This window comes from Apteryx mantelli, chromosome 1 (assembly GCF_036417845.1).
Source record: "Apteryx mantelli isolate bAptMan1 chromosome 1, bAptMan1.hap1, whole genome shotgun sequence".
Lineage (NCBI taxonomy): Eukaryota > Metazoa > Chordata > Aves > Apterygiformes > Apterygidae > Apteryx > Apteryx mantelli.
The window spans coordinates 21,061,799-21,079,009 of record NC_089978.1 but is presented as its reverse complement, the minus strand read 5'-3'; the positions used below and the strand labels follow the sequence as shown (position 1 = coordinate 21,079,009).

The following is a 17,211-nucleotide window of genomic DNA, read 5'->3' as shown; positions in this document are numbered from 1 at the left end:
ACAGGATGAAAAAGATGCTGAGTGAGTTTGCAAGCCATTATAGAATAACAATACATTTAATTTGTTAACCAGGTCCATTCAGACTGTACTGGCAGACATCTACTAAATTAGAAGATGGAAGCACAGAATGGGGCTTCATGATGGAAGCCCCATCTGGGAATATTAAGGAAGCAATTAGGAAATGGATTTGCTTTCCAGTTCATAGAAAAATGCAAACTTTAATGACAAATGGGAAACCCTGCATAGGTAACTGTTCTCACGTTGAACAAGTGAACAGCACACATTTGGAAAACTGTTTGTTTTTACATATAGAAAGCAAAACAATTTCTTTGAAATGTACTTTCACCACCTATGGATTAATTACTACAATGTATTTTACATATGCTTTAAGTCATATTAAAAATATGACATTTTCAAAAAGCAGAGCAGCCTGTTAACACGTGCCTATCATTAGGCTTGCAGCTCTTTGGTTTCCAGATATAATGTAAATGCTTAGTTTTATCCCTAAAGGTCCTAATGGCTTAGGATCTAACCTTTCATTTTAGAGATGGTCGCTACTCCCCATGACACAGACCAAGAATTATAACCTTTGTTAGTACAATATTCAACATGAGAATTTTCTTTCTGTACAAAAGTGTAAGTTTAGTGTAAGTCTTTAGTATACAAGAGCTGAAATTTGTTGACCTTCAATGCAAAACAGCAAGGCTCATCTCCATATAGAGGCGGGGGCGAGAAAAATAAGATGAGCATTGATACTACTTTGTGTTCTCTTACAGATCAAGGAAAAAAGGGTTGGTTATTATTCTATTTTATAAATTTGAGATAGCAGCTATCATTATGAAACTGTACTTTGATAACAAAGAAGTTGTATGAGCCAGCAGCATCTGCTATGTTAATCATAAGTCATAAACATGTATATAAAAGCAAGTTAGTTAAATACGTACATACGTAACACAAACACAGGTACACAAATATTTAGGGAGGAAAAGATTTAACACAGCAGCTAACCTGAAATTTAGCTACACAACTGGAACTGCAAAAGTTGTACAGTTTTCCATCAGGCATTGTGGCTTGATACTGAGGTAAAGAGTTTCGTTTACAAAAGTGGCAAATAATTCCCATACCTAAAAGAAAAACGTAGTTTACAAACAAAATAAACACAAAATAGTAGCGTAAAAATACCGGATTACAGGTCAGCTCTTCCCACCATTTCAATGTAAAAAAATAAAAATGTCTGTTTTCCAGCCAGTTTCTAGAAGTCACACACAAAAGAAACTGCAGTTATTTTTGCTGAATTCTTCCATTAAAGCTCAGCATTAAATTTGAAATAGCACCTCCTTCCTCTCAAATTCACTGAAGCATTTTCAATTATGCTCTCAATTTAGGGAACTCAGTGTGTCTTTCCCATACTGAAGAATACACACTTTGAAATATTTATCCATTCCTTTCCCCCAGACTAAAAATTTTAGCTGAAGAACATTTATATACATTATAACTATCTCTCTCCTTCTCCGAGAGACAAAATTTATCAACTATTGCTTGAGAAGAGATAAAATGGGGGGGGGGGGGCAGGTCATAGACAAAAGAACATTAGTCCATGCAAGAAAACTGCACTATCATTTTGTGGCACACCAGAGCACGCTATATTTCAATATTTTCTCCCCAGATGCCTTAAAACGGCTGAATACTGTTCCGGAAATTAAGGAAAAAGGTCAGCAGGAAAAAGACCCATCAGAGGTCCTTTCACTAGCCTTGAACATAATCTTATTTTTTTCTTTTTAAAATCTACTTTAAAAAAGCCTATAAAGTCACCAGATATCTGTATAAATTCATTCTAAAACAAAACAAGCCCCCCCCCCCCCCCCCCCCGTGTTCAAATTTCATTTAAAAAAAAATCAGGTCTACTCTTATCAGTGATGAAAATCCATCATCCTTTTCACTTACTTTGTGATTTTGCATATTTTGATTTGTGTGTGTTCATGCATGCAGTTGAACAGTATGGCTCCATATATCCATTAGGTCCTATGCACTGAGTCATGTCAAAAAACCTGCACTGAGCTCTGCAGCCAGTACAAGATGTTAATTTGCCATATTTCTAAAACATAAAACAAAGCAAAACAATGCATTAGTTATAACTATGTTTGGCTTTTAGTTTTAAATTATACTATAACAAACACAGAGGACAACTTACTTATTTACTTCTGCAATTCTCTTCCCCATGAGAACTTTTCTACATTATCTAAATCTTACAACCATCCTCTCAGAGCATTCAGCACTATGGTCGGGTCTCTTCCTCCTGGGGGGAAGCTGCCTAAAACTAAACTTCATGTAAAAAAGCAAAAAAAAACCACCAAAAACCTGCCACCTGCAAACTGTGCGCTGTGTTAAGAGTATAAAGCTAATTCTGCTGAGTTGGACAGTTTGAAAACAGTTTCTATCTCCTTGCTGGTGGGACAATTGTTGTAAGACAAGAAACAGGAGTTTGGGATAGTGAAGAGGAAAAATAGATATTAGTGCTAAACATGAAAAAACTTGTACTCTCTACCAAATGATAACATCCTTAATATTATCAAGTGTGAGGTTTGTTAGTGGTAGCAGTTTATTTGCAACAGCACTACTGGGAGAACCTCTCTAAACTCTCTTAGTTTCAGTCCCCCAGGCAGGAGAAATATATTGCAGAGTTCCTATGCTCTTCATTTGATCAATGACAAACTGACTCCATAAACTTGATGATAACAGACTCAGTTTTGACATCTTTCAACACAGTAATCAATCAACAGTTTTCCACAGAAGTGAACAAATGTTCTATAAAAAAATGCAGGTAAGTTGCACCAAGCAGAAATACCAACCACAGAGTCAATACTCAAAAATCAATAGTTCTGACCTGTTCCATGAATTACATACTTCACTGTTATGTAAATACCTTATGCAGCCTAAAGCATTAGCAAGTTGCAGAAAACCAGTCTAGCCGCCTTCCCTGCCCACGGAAAGAGTATAACGGTTTTGACAGTGACCACAGTGAATTCTTCATTTGAACAATGATGAGTGTGTCATATGAGACAGACTTTCTGATTACTGGGTACTAGAAAATGCCCTACTGACAGTTAGACACTTCAGATTTCTCCCTTTCTGTTCAGGAATGATTTTGGCGCTACCTTCCCCCCCCCCTCCCCCCCCCTTCTCAAGGACTGAAGGGAGAAGGAAAGGCAAAGCATCTCCCACAGCTGCTTCACTTTGTTCAAAGTAACAGAAGCCTCAGTGGTCATCTTTGGGTTTGCTGGGTCTTCCTATCTCTAGCTACTTACATTTGAGAATTAGCTCAATTTACACTTACAGACAGCCAGTGAAGAAGCTTAAGGATTTCATAATATGTATCATCTTCCCTATATTAACAAAATATATTAAAAAATACCCATACACATGCCTCTGCTACTAATTGGGTGCATCATCTTGCAGAGACCTGCAAAATTTCAAGATACTACTGCAATTTCAACTTCATAATTTGCACACGCTGCTTTGATCAACTCTTTGCTGTGGATTTCCTCCAAAAAGGAGGCGGCTGTGCCAAGGTACCAAGTTCCCATCTACAGGACGTTATTTTATAGAACTCCAGGATCCTTCCTCACAGTCTGTCTTCAGTGTTTTCTGCGTGCTTTTAGAAATGTTACCCCAAACCTGAAAATCCTCCTAATCAGCCACAATATTGACAAAACTCACAGCTAAGTACCAAGAACAAAATGCAGCAATTGTACTGTTCTAGGCGTTTCAGCTATTCTGACAATATGCCTTCACCTCCTCTGATAAGCTGAGGAGACAAAAAGCCGGGCATTAAGAATACTTTAAGCTATACTACCATTGAGAATATAGGAGGTCACAATTTACACAGGACTTGATTTCTTGGAACAAGCTCCATGAACAATGACCATCAAAAAATCTGAACACACAAATAGCCTTGGTACTTCAAGAACAAGTCAAGAAGTAAACCTAGACGCATTGATGCAAATATGCTGACAACACCTTAACAAACAGCGTTCAGGAGAATAATCAGAAAACAACATACAGGTAAGTTCTGGGCTTGAAAGAAAATCAAACCGAAGCCATGATGACTTCAAGAGGTGGCAAGACAAAAACATAGTTTATTACAAATTAATTTATAGTAAGCTGACTAGACCATATTTAGAAAAGACTCCTTGAGTCAAAGGATATTTTGTTTGGACAAAAAACTTCAAAAGGAGGAATAGCTTTTGCTAAGCTCTCTACATCTCATTATTTAACTCTTGAGGAAGGATCACGCACTCCAGGTACAATGCAGCAGCACAGCTGTTACCTCTGAATTTCAAACATCCTTACAATATTGGAATTGTTCACTGGTTTCATGCTAGATCTATCGGACTTAAATGCAACAACAACAAAAAAAATCTTTCTTGATATCTTGCAATAACCTACCAAATCTAGATCTGAAGTACCAATTTGCTAGTTAAATATTCCAAAATTAGAAAGGGCAGTGATTTTATATATATATATATATATATATATATATATATATATATCATCCACTAATGGTTTCCATACAGCCACAAACTATACTAACACTATGAGAAACATGAGTTTTCAAAAAAACCTAGCAAGGATGCAGAAGATTCTGTGGGTAGAAACGTAAGCATAACAGCACCTAAAGAAGAGAATTTGAACATTTTTGCATTATTGGCAGTTTAAACACATGATGCTACAGGGGTGAAGGAGGTGTGCCACTGGTGAAGGAATAATTAAAAAATAAAAAGCCCCAATGCTCTTCACGCAAATTTATTCCTCCCAAAGACTCTTCATCATCATCTCCTTCAACCTGAACTACTTCTGCATTTTTTATTATTCTTGTCAGCACTTCCCAAATTTGTAGGTTTGAATATTAAAATCATTCAAAATCTAGGGAGTACAATATAACGATAAAAAAAAATTTAAAGTACACCTGAAAGTATTAATCAATCAGTAGTATACAGATCTCTCAAAAACTTTTTTTTTAAGTAGTCTAATACACGGGTTTCCCCCTGCAACTGACAATGTCAGTAGAGATCCCTGTACTGCACTATTCTGTATGTTTATAGATTCAGCCATAATACAAACCAAGAACTTTCTCTTGTTCTAAAGTGTAAAAATTCAGGATGAGAATATCTCTTCTCAAGGTTCCCAGGTAACTCAGCAACATTTCTACTCTCACATTCACCACAATAGGTTATGTCTTTTATCTCTAAGAATCTACAGTATTAATTACAACCTGCAGACAAAATTAACATTTGAGAGTCTTTTCTCTAGAAGTATTCTTGAAGCTGGAATAAACAGAAGACTCAGTAACACTAAGGTAAATTACAATAACACATCGGCAGGAAGAGCTTTCTTATTTCCAGGCCAAAAGTCCTTGCCTTATATGACAACTTCAGAGGATATGATAGGTCTACAGAACCAAAAACAATATAATGAGGGACAATGTGGATCAACCGTTCATTGCCTCTTCTAAAAACTGGGGTAAATTATGTTAAGATCAATAGAAAAAGATTCAAATAAACAACAGGAGGCAGTTCTTTACATAACAAATAGCAGGTCAGCAGAACTTCCTACCAAAGAATGTCATGGATAGAAACACTATATATGTGTTCATGGGAAGACTGGACAAGCACTAGGAAGAGAGATTCACAAAGAAATAGTAAACAGGGCAACTGTACAAGGTTTAAGAGATTCCCTGAACTCTAAATAGCCACAGGCTGAGGATACTCAAGTGAAATGCATACACCCATCCTGTTCTTACTCTTCCCCACATGTCCACCTATAGACAGTGCAGTAGCTCACAATTCCTCATCCAAACTGGTATAGCTGTTCTCGTTTTCTTACTACAGAACTTTTTTTTTTTTTAATTGAACTTCAATATTTTATCATCCTGAAGGAAACGGGGGTGTTCAGAGAAGAAATGAAGAAAAACGTTAAGCTGTGTGAATGCTGTTGATATTTTATAGTCAGGAGACAAAAACCAACTTCATTTGTAGAGAGAAAAAGAGAACAAGGAACTCTGAAATTTTCATTATTGTCTTAAGTAAATAGGGGGGAAAAAAATACAATGAAACTTCCTGACTCTTGATTTTAAACATCACTGCTTCATTGCTCATTTCAGAAGTATATAATCACAGAATCACATAAGACAGGAAGGGACCTCCAGAGGTCAGCAAGTACAACCTCCTGCTCAAAGGAGGTCCACAGCTGGTTGCTTTGTCCAGTCAAATTTTGAGCATCCCCAAGGATGGGCATTCCACAACTTCTCTGGGCAACCTCTTTGAGTATTTGCCAATCCTCACAGAAAACCCCCCCCACACCTTTCCCTTGTATCCAATTAAATTTCCCTGTGTTCCGACCTGTGCCTGTTGCCTCTCATCCTTCCACTGTGCACTTCAGAGAAGATTCTGACTCTGTCCTCTCTATACCCTCCCATTAGATAGCTGATCTCTCCACAGGTCGTTCAGCCTCTCATCCTAAACCATGTGTTCCAGCCCTCTAAACATCCTGGCAGCCTGTTGCTGGACTTGCTTCAGTATGTCACTCTTTCTTGTCCTGGGAAGCCCCAAACCAGACAGTGCTCCAGATGCAATCTCAAAGTTCAGAACAGAGGGGAAAAATTACTTCCTTTGACCTGTTGGCTACACTGTCGCTAATACAGCCCAATTAGTTGTCTTTGCTACAACAGCACACTGTTAACAGCTGTTCAGATTTGTTGTCCACGACACATCGGTCTTTTTTCTCCAAAGCTGCTTTCTAGGCCATCAGCCTCCAGCCTTTACTATTGCAAGGGCTTACTGCATCCCAGATGAGGTGCTGGCTTCTTCTTGCAACTTACATGATACTTGAATGGTAGGCAAAAATGATTATAGACAAAAACCTACAGATTTCAAACTAGCCTCAGTTTCAAGTTTCAGCTTCAATCTTCCTTTAAAGATGGAATGATCTCAGAGCACTTAAGAAAAAGTAGCAAACATTTTCCTACCACACACTGCTTCTGGCAAATTCAAAAACTTCTATCTTCAGCCTATCCCTGAGAGTTTCTACAATGCCCTACAAAAAACATAAACAAGTTTAAGGACTGCATTTTTAAGAGAAACTGTAAACACTGCTATCAAATTAGTAAGGAGAACTGCTTCAATTAGATTACTCAACACAAAAACTATGTTACCTCAGAGGCAAAATTTCTAGAGAATAAGGGCACAATATCCTCTGAAAGGAAGCCTGATGCAGTCTGACTACCCCTCTCCCTCCCTCTTCTCCATCTAGATTCTGCATTGAGATGCCTAAGTCTAGCTAGATCCCATTCATATTTGGCCTCTTTCAAAGTACAGTCTAAAGTACTGCAAAATCTTGAGCGTTCTTCTGTACTTTTTCTGTTTAATCCCAGAACCACTCATTCTTTCATGACTTGTTTCTACATCCCATTAGAGCCTTAATCCTGGAAATCAGTTCTACTTCATGACAGACAACTAAAAAACACTTTTAATAAAACACTCCATTTGATCTGATATCTTCAATTTCTTGTATTTGTTCTGTATCTTTCAAATCTTCATTTTGTCTACTAGGACAGTGTTGAACTGTGTTGGTAACTACAGAAATGGCTATCAGGATGCAAGAGTGAACAGAAGAGCTGGATATATTGCAGAAGCAGAAGCACTGTTTCAAGAAAAATCTAGATTCCTGGAAATAAGAGAAATTTAATTTGGAGAGTTTGAATAACTTTTATTCTTGCAATTATCAGCAACAATCTTTAGGAGGAGTTTTCCTTTTCCTCTGTATCTTAGTGAAAGGATCACGAGAGGACCCTAGAAAGCAGGATGAAGAACAAACCTGCAGTGTAAGAGAGTGTGCTACAACTGTGAAACAACGCTATGCAGTAGTCCAAAGGCTACTTTCCTTACAGTTGGAGGAAATGCTGTTGTAGTTCAATTCATATGGTCTAAGAGATCTGTACATACTTCTCAATCCAGGCAAACTTTTCTCTAGTAAAATTGTACAGTAACAATTTACAATTAGAAATTAAGATGAAAAAATGAAGAAGGCTTCTAGAAAAAGAATATTCTGGCACAGAAACACAGTAAGCCTCTGTTCAAATAGAAAGGTAAAGGAGAAAGAAGGTAGAGGCTTTCTGCAAGTAGAAAGGCAGAGATATTCACTACATGGAATTCTATAACAGAGATTCATTAGTAAGGCAATCGACAAGTAGTAGCTAAACTACTTCAGATTTATATTTGAGACAAGGCTGGTCCGGATGGATCCAGAAGCAACACGCACTTCTAAGAAAAGAACCAGATGTCAGCAGAATCTGTAACAGCAAAGAAAGAAGAAACCATATTATTTATTCAGTCTTTTGAAATAACAAACCCAAACCATCTCACCCCCAAGCATAACAACTGTAAACTTCCCTGCTCCAGCTAAACAGACTAAGATTAGCAACACCTCAAAAGCATTAGCCCAAGTCTCAAGAGCAATAGCTGAAGTAGTTGCTTTGGTGGCCTCTGAACACACCAAGTAATTCATGTGTTTACCTTCTGTTAGCTGAACTCTGCAAAATACCAAATCAACCACATGTTCAGTAACTTCTTTCTTTGGCATTTCCAACTGCCAGCACTCCCTCTTTTAGCCAGCTTTGCTCCCACTGTCCAGACACTTGCCTCCAAGCCGTTAAAACAGGCAGGGCTGAAAAACTCATCTTCCCTTACCTCAAAAAACAAGTTACTTTTACATTAACAGCGTTAAGTGGAACCTTTTCCTTTTCTTTCAAACCATTTTTCTTTTGCCTTTTCTCCCTCTTCCCTTCATCCTTGTCCAGTTAACCCAGATGCAGCAATACACTGATGTGGTTATAACCATCCTAACTCCAATACCTAGGCATGTCACCTCCTTGCTTCCTCTTCCTAAGAATTTCCTGTGCTCCCACACAGACCAAATCTTACGATTTTGACTGCCATAAGTAAATTTCTTAAGAATTACAACGTTGTTTTAAAGTGAGATAGATATGTCAAAGATGTTATCTACTACAAAAGTGGACAAAAGTAATATCCTGAACACTATGATTAATACTCAGGCGCCAAAGGAGGCTGATTATATAGTTTTTATTGGAGACTAGCCAATTCTACAGTTTAAGAAAGACATTTGAAGCAGAAGTAGCAAAATAAACAGTTCCAGAATAGGTGCAAACGCAAGATAGAAGGAAGGAAAAGACAGAAGAACAAGACATTTGCAGACACAAGAAACTGGAAAAGGAAGCATCAAGAGGCCTCCAAAAAAGGGGCAGGGGAGGGAGAAGGGAGGAACAGAACTGATTGTTGCTTGGCTTGATAGAAATTTCTGTCATTTAACCAGGGGAGACAGGGAAAAAGACATCTGGCTATCTCCATTTTTAGAAGCGTACATAATATCAGATTTTAGTACTAACAGAGAGTGCTTAGTATCAGACTAAGTATTATCTAAAGCAAGACAGAAGAAGCTTTCTGCATGAGGAAGAATATTAAACCATAGTCTTAACTGACTAAAATCGCAGAAGTGGCTGCCTCTTTGAAAGTGACCATAAATCAGAAAAAAAAATAAAAAACAATATTTCAACTTTAAATGTGAGGATTTTAATGTGAGCCCTTTTAAGTTTCAAAGCATCCAATCTGATTTTTCATTATCAAGCAGCATCTAATCTTGAAAGACAGACTTGGAAACAAGAGTTTACAAAGCAGGAAGCAGTAGATTTTGTAGCTAATTGTAGGATCAAAACTAAAACAAACAAAAAGGACAGATTTGTCTTAATAGCAGAGAAGCACAAAAAATTCTTGCTCAAGAATTTAAAGAAAAGAACGGACACTGCATGGGCCGAGACAAAGCTGAAGAACCTAGACACTTCCACTCAATTCCTATCTGACACAATATTCTAAAAATCCATTATAGCATAGCATTCCATGAAATTTAATCCAGTAGAGGCCGATAAGTTTTGCCAGACAAAATGCAAACTCTATATAAATAATAATCATAAGTTACAATAACGCGTATATTAGTTTTGCATACAAGCTCCTAAATCCCTGCACACAAAAAGTGGATGAAAAGAGTTTTAGGAGGGGTTTCATGTGAGAAATTGTTTAGTGAGGAGCAGATTTTAAACAGAAGCTAGGTTGGTTTTTTTTCTATTGCTTGCCTGCAAGTGAATAGCTTAGAGGGATGGCAGGAGCCCTGTTAGCTTCGAAGCACGCGTATTCCATTTGGTAAGTCTTTGTCTAATCGAGGAAGTCAGTCAAGACCACTTTTAGTCAGTGGAGAAGGAAAGATTTCACCAAATGAAAAGACATTGCAAGCACCCTCTCCAATTAGGAAAATACTCATTTGGCTTGCATTCACCTGGTAGCTCATGCCAAAACTAGTAAGAAACCTATGGAGAAACAGCTAGGGCTCCTTCCCCTCTGACGGCACATGAAGACTGTCATTTTTAAGAAGCAGCCAAAGCAATAAAATCCAAGCACATAATCTAACAAGAAGAAATGTAGTTAAGGAAAAAAAAAAGGAGGGGGGGGGAGAGGAATATTTTAAAAGCATAAAGCATTAAATATCTAATCCATGCCAGGATTGAGGGCACTATGGACTGATCACAGTAGTAAGCAAAGCAGTTAAAGATGGTATCTGTGAAACCAGACACAAACAAAACTCAGCCTTATCTTAGTTAAAGAGCTGAAAATTAACAGATATGGCTGGCAGCACAAGCAGAATCACAGTATTCATTTGCTTCTTAAAAAAAGTTGTCAGGCCTGTACCCAAATCTAGCAAAGGGGGACACAACCAACACTGTAACTTCCTTCAGAAGGAAGCTGGCTAGTTTTCTGGACACAGAAAATATACAGTAGCACCAGAAGCAGATATTTTGAACCAACATATGTATGTGCTTTTGGTTAAATGTCTTTAATGGCAAGCATACATGGGGTCTATTTCAATCTGTTGCAAAGATACTAATTTTTAAATAAATCACAACTTTTAAAGCAAGTAGGTTCTCATTTTAATTATATGGAATTTATGCTCAATAAGTAATAAAATATAACATTTACAAAATTAAATAGGGACAATTTAATAGCCTCTTTGTTATATGCCATCTCATTCTCTTCTAGGGTTGTTAGTTTTTTTCTTCGTTTTTCTTTGTTATTTGTTTTCTTTAGCCTCATGCTTTACATCCTTCTTGCCCCTTTTAGATGTGAACAGTAGGAACATCAGTGTAACAAGTAAAGGATTTAGGATCTAGAAGAGAAGGTCTTCCAGGTTTAAGAAAAAAAATGCTTTCAATAAGAATTTTTTTGGTATTGTTTTGACATTTTATCTAAATTGTCTTTGGGGTTTTGTTTCCAAGGGAGGTTTTTTATTGTTTATACTTAAAACAAAACAAAAAAGACAACTTGCACTTTTCTGTCTTCATGAATGGCTGTTCCGCCATCAGGAAGCTAACATGCTCTTGCGCACAGTGATCATTAGTTAAGCTGTATCTATTTTAATTTTTTTTCTTAAATTCTTACACAGTTTATTAGTTTTCACTTATTTCTTTTAATTCATAGCTTTTTCATATTAAGGAAACATAAGTTCTGTTGTTACATCCGTTGTAGGTAACAAAGGACAGCCATCACCTCTTGGGTATGCAAAACAGGACAGAATATTCAAGATCATTTCAGTGTCAGTTTTAAGCAGGTTTTGAAATTGGGTTTGAAAACCTAAGTGCATCCATCACTTTGAAAGATGACTTTGGCACTTCTAGAAGAGGGAAAAAAAAAAAAAAAAGAAGAAAAAACTACTCCGCACCCCAGGAATAATGCTGTTTTTGATTTCCCTGCCTCCCACCAACACAGTCTAAAGCACAGGAAAGAAACCCTTTACAAATGATGAAATATTTGCCCTGGGTGGCCATTCCAAGAGCAGCAGTATTTTTATTATGCAGAGTTTTAATTTTTCATTCCAGGAAGAAAAAATGTCCATGATAAGTTATGAAAATTAATAGTTCAAATCAGTGTAATATTTATTCAAAAAATAGGGATTAAGTATATAGGTACAAGTAGTAAAAATCAGTTTGCATTTATTACTACTACAAACGTATAGCATATTGATAGGTGTATAACATTTACAATATATTATAAACTACTTAATACAAAGCTCAGAGTAAGACCTATTTATTGTACAATTGCTTGAGAGAAAACATTTGCTAAAACTGTTATATGACACATATTTGGCTGTACAACACAATGTTGTAATCAAATGATACATCATTTTTTCCTATATTATTGATTCTAATGAGTTTATTTCAGTATGTAAAAGAAACTCTCCCATATTCTCTCCTTAACTGTTTTTCCTTTAAAAGTGAGATCCAAATAAAAAAAGATTCCAAGGAAACATTGTTGCTACTGAATAAAACAACCTACAATTTACCAATAGTGGTCTAAAGAGTTGTCAGTGGTGTTTCCAGAGTCAAAATTCCTGTTTATAACCAAATTACTTGAATCCATGCAGTTCAAAAACCTTCTAAGCAAGGCTCCGTGTCTGTACTTACGGTTTGAGCATTACTTGTTTTACAAACAACAACAAACAGAAAAAAAAAAGCATTTCCAAAGTATATTCAACATTAATGCAAATGCAAGTTTAAACCTAAATAAATCCTGCTACACAACTAGTTATTCTGAAATAATTGTGCCCTGAGCAACTTTGACACCTACGACAACATACACTAAAAAAAAAATCCTATTTTTATAGTTTGAGTTTCTCCTAATATTAAGAAACAACAACAACAAAAACAAACAAAAAAACTTCCCAAACCCCACACCAGGAATATTTGAAAACTATCAGCTAAGAGTTACATTTAGTCACCAATTCAAGCTAAATGCACATGAGGACTCGAGTTAAGCTTCTCACAGCCTATTAGTTCCCCCGTAACAAATATTTTCCCAGAGGAATTAAGAACTTGCTTGAATCAAGCCTGCTGTCAGGAGTGGATGCAGTCAAACAATGCGTGTCACAATTTCCTCACGATACCCACTACCACTCGTGAAGGTTCCTGGGACTGCAAACTGCTCCTCCTCTCCCCAAATCAGACTAGCGCATACAACTTGCTACCCATCCCATCTCATTCTCAAATACACATCTAAACACAACATACAAAAATATCTGAACAAATAGAGTACAGTATGTAATGAATGTGCAAGTACAGATTTATCATTCGACCTCTCAAAATTCCACGTTCATTTCATAATTCCATATGCAGTGCATGTTATATTGGTTGTGTGGGAATGTCTCAAGTTCAAAGTTAATCTCATGTCTTTTTGTTTCTTCGAGAGACAGTATTCAACGTTTCTTCAAGTCTTTCCATGGCTTCTGGGCATGCCTATGTTTTTAGTATCTCGGAAACCTATCCTGTCCCTTTTGGTTTAGCTGTGACAAAAGAACAATGCTTATGTTATGCTTTCAGTCGCGCTATTTACACATGCATATGTTTCCAGATTTGCTGTTTGGACACTGCATACACACAAGAACAGCCATCCCCAAAAGTAGCAGAACTGAGCATCCAAAGAGAAAATACAAACATAGATGATGCAACATTAAGGAACTTTTAGCATTCAACACTAAGCTCCCTTTCTTTTGGGTCACTGATTTCTTAAAAGTGGAAAGAGATGAAGAAGGACCCCAGAGCAGTGTACAGAACTAGCACCACTCGCATTAAAGCATGACCTTCAAAACCAAGTAAGGAAATTCCTTCCAAGTAAAACGATCATTTTGCAACACTATCCCTAGAAACTCAATGCTGTATGTACCAGGCCATCATGAAATAAGATAAAATATGCAAAAGAATAAAGAAAACATAAAACTCTCAAATTCCATATCCTCCCCCAAAATGTTTAATGTTTTGGAACCATCCTATTACACTATCAATAGTGTGATTAACATTTGAACCTTCCAACTAGTATTAGAAATGCTTCAGCTCATCTGGCTCTGTAGTATGTAAAAGACATCACCACTCAGTATCAGACTTCTTGATTTAGAATTATTTTTAACCACAAATATTACTAGCTTAATAGTCTTAAGAACAAATAAAAACAAAACCAAGTAAAGAAAGATGAAAACACACAGAGGGATGAAGGTGACAAGCAATTTTGGAATCCTATGCTACACAGTGAAGGAGATTAGACATAGTACAGGCACGTGGCCAATGTGCAATCAGTTAGAGAGTATTCGCACAGCTCCCACCTGTATGCACTGCATATTTCTGAATGTTTCAACTGCATACAAGCAGGCTTTTATATCTGTAACAACATCACTTATGGACTAGTAAGTTTACATATCAGCAGGCTTGCTAGTAACATATTATTAAATGATGCTCATTAGAAAGAGGTAGAAAATATTAACAGAAGGTTTAATTTCAATGATATTTTGCTTAATACATAGGTATTGCTATTACTGTAACATCAAAAAAGGCAGCAGTAGAAGGCCCATTCCAGCTAGTTTGCACTGACTTGCATTAATTTCGTTTTTAGAAGTCTATACTACTAAAGATTTCTAACAAAGATTAAAACCATGTTATGAAGAACAGGACAAATTTAAGCAGTATGAATATTTATTTCATTTTAATTTATAGGCTAAGAAATAATTACCTGTTTGTATTCGCCAACGCAGTTCTGACAGCAGAATCTTTTCTGCTGACCATCAATAGTAAGAATATTGTTTCCAGCTCCTTTACTGGGCAAATACTCCCCACAATGCTCACAGCAATTCATTATTAAACCATTTGCCATCCTGTATCTATTGAAGCAGTGGTCACTGCACAGCTTATGAGTCATATTTTTAAAGCTAACTTCATGACGAATCTAAAAAATAAAGAAAGTATTTCATCACCATAGAAGCACAAAGTTATTACTTAAAGCTATCAGACAAATCAAGTCTTAAGCTCTAGCACAACTAAAACACAGATTTCACTAGCTCACTGCACAATTTAGTGACAGAGATGCTTGAAATGACTATGAAATATAAACATTGATGTTTCTGTTGTCTCCAAATTTCTGGGCAAACTCTTGGACCTGTTTGTTCTTGGAGCCTGGAAGCAAAGGTCACAGGGAAGGATATAGTAATCGTCCATTAGAGTAGAAGGTCAACTTCTGCAATTTTGTCAAAAATCCAATTTGTAGGCTGACAATGTGGCATATGAAGATTGGCCAGAAACACATGCATTCAAGGTTGAGCAAAGGAATAGCCTGAAGAATGGTGGGCCCAATAGTGGCATCCAGGATAAATACATTAATGAGAATTTAATCATTAAGTATATTTTACATATATCTCTAAAAACATTTGAGTAATCTCAGAATATGTAATATAGTAAACCAATTTTTAACGGCAATTCTTGTATGCAGCAGATCAATCTGTATTATTAAGCACTGAAAGTTGCAATTATAAAATTGTTAACAGTAGGTACAAAATATTAACATGAGGCACTTCATTTCTTAAACAAAGTTCCAATAGAGAAGTCAACAGGAATAACTTAACTTTTTTGAATTCTTTCTTCCTTCAGTCGCTCTTAATAAATATCAACTATCTCATTGCATATGAAAATATGGAACTTTTTTTAATCTCCGTATGTTCAATTCTCTTATTTTAGAATATTTAAGTCGAGATTATTACTATTATTGTCATTGGGGAGCAGGGGGTGGGGGGGGTTGGGGAACAAAAAAAAAAAAAAAAAAAACCAAACCCAAGCCAAAAAACAACACAACCAGACCTCAGTTAGTTTACCACAGATAGTGCATCTCGATTTATTCAGAACTCCTTTTGAGGGATTCTGTTTATCTTCATAGAAGGATAAACATGATGTACTGCAGAACTCCTGGAAAGACTCACTTGAATCAACTTGAGCAACAATGGTACCTTTCATTGTTGTTATATCTCTGAAAGACAAAAAAGCCCTCTACAGTGTGTGTGGGGGGGTATATGTAATAGGTATAGATAGAACATTTTACATTTATAAAGACTATTCTTCTTAATGCTTACATTTCAAACCGGTTTTGGGTGCATACTATTGTTAGCCCTGTGTCAAACATTAGGTTTAATAACATTTTTACAACTAATATAAATATTTATAAGTACACTGTATTTTCAGTGTAAAAATCTGTTTTGTTGTTCTAATTGGGCTTTTTTTTCTTCCACATTACATTATTCCAGAACTAAGTATCTTTTTTAACATACCATTAGGTACCAACTGTGGCAAATTCAATCTTATGCAAAAGAATTAACACACTGAAATTAAACTAGCATTTTTTGTAGCTTTACACAAAAATTATACTTAGTCAAGTTTCGTATTAAAAAATGAGAACTATAATAAAGCACAAATAAAGGCCATTTCTTGCTTATGAGAACTCCACCACTTCAGCACTAGTTTCAGGATAGGACGAAGGGAGAAGAGAAGGTACTGTGTTCTTATAAACATAATCAAGATTAAAACTCTACCGCAAACTTGCCTTATACAAGTTTTATCAATTAAAAAAAAAAAAGTTTAACGATACCATTAAAGTTCCAAATCACTTTAACAGTTCTTGTAGCTTTCCATGAAACTGCAACAACTTAATCTGTTAAACCAGACAAGTCATTGGCAACAAAATCAATCTGAGATAGGACAAACCCTCTCCTAACTAAACTGAATCACATTGTTTCTCACTCAAGTTAATTCTAGAATTCCTTGATCTTTGATTGCGTGCTGCACAGCTTGCAAACTTAGCAAAGTATCTACGCAATGCTTCTCGTTCTCTTTGTTATTTAATCAGGTCTCCCGAATTTGTAAGGCCATCCCACTGGGTAGTTTCCCTCTTAATGCCAAACTACCATTCCTGATTTACATAATATATTTGTAAAAATTGTTTTTAAAGCTACTCAGTTTCAGCTGTAGTTAAGTGGGTTTTTGTTTGTTTTTGAGTAAAATTGCAGGATATTAGTTTGCACTTTCTGAGATGGAAGGATTCATGAAATATTTTCAATTTAAACATACATAATGCTTCACACTGCAGTGACTATCAGCAAGAAGTTACGTCCATTAGTGTCACAGACTGGTGCAACATGTAATCAATTAGCAGACTTGCTCTGGGTACATTATCATAGCTTAGAAATTTTCCTGATAAATGTCGTTATTTAGCAAGAACCCCCCCTTAT

The 17,211-nt window shown here is 36.3% G+C and overlaps 1 protein-coding gene across 1 annotated transcript in view; it reads right to left on the bottom strand.

Moving 5' to 3' along the window:
• ZMYM2 (zinc finger MYM-type containing 2) overlaps nucleotides 1-17,211 on the bottom strand; it is a 91,711-nt gene that overhangs the window by 42,282 nt on the left and 32,218 nt on the right. Inside the window, exons 7-10 of the mRNA XM_067290166.1 lie at nucleotides 15,791-15,956; nucleotides 14,673-14,885; nucleotides 1,945-2,095; nucleotides 1,009-1,124 (exon numbers count right to left, since the gene is read on the bottom strand). Coding sequence (XP_067146267.1) covers nucleotides 1,009-1,124; nucleotides 1,945-2,095; nucleotides 14,673-14,885; nucleotides 15,791-15,956 — 646 coding nt within the window. The remainder of the gene's footprint in view (nucleotides 1-1,008; nucleotides 1,125-1,944; nucleotides 2,096-14,672; nucleotides 14,886-15,790; nucleotides 15,957-17,211) is intronic.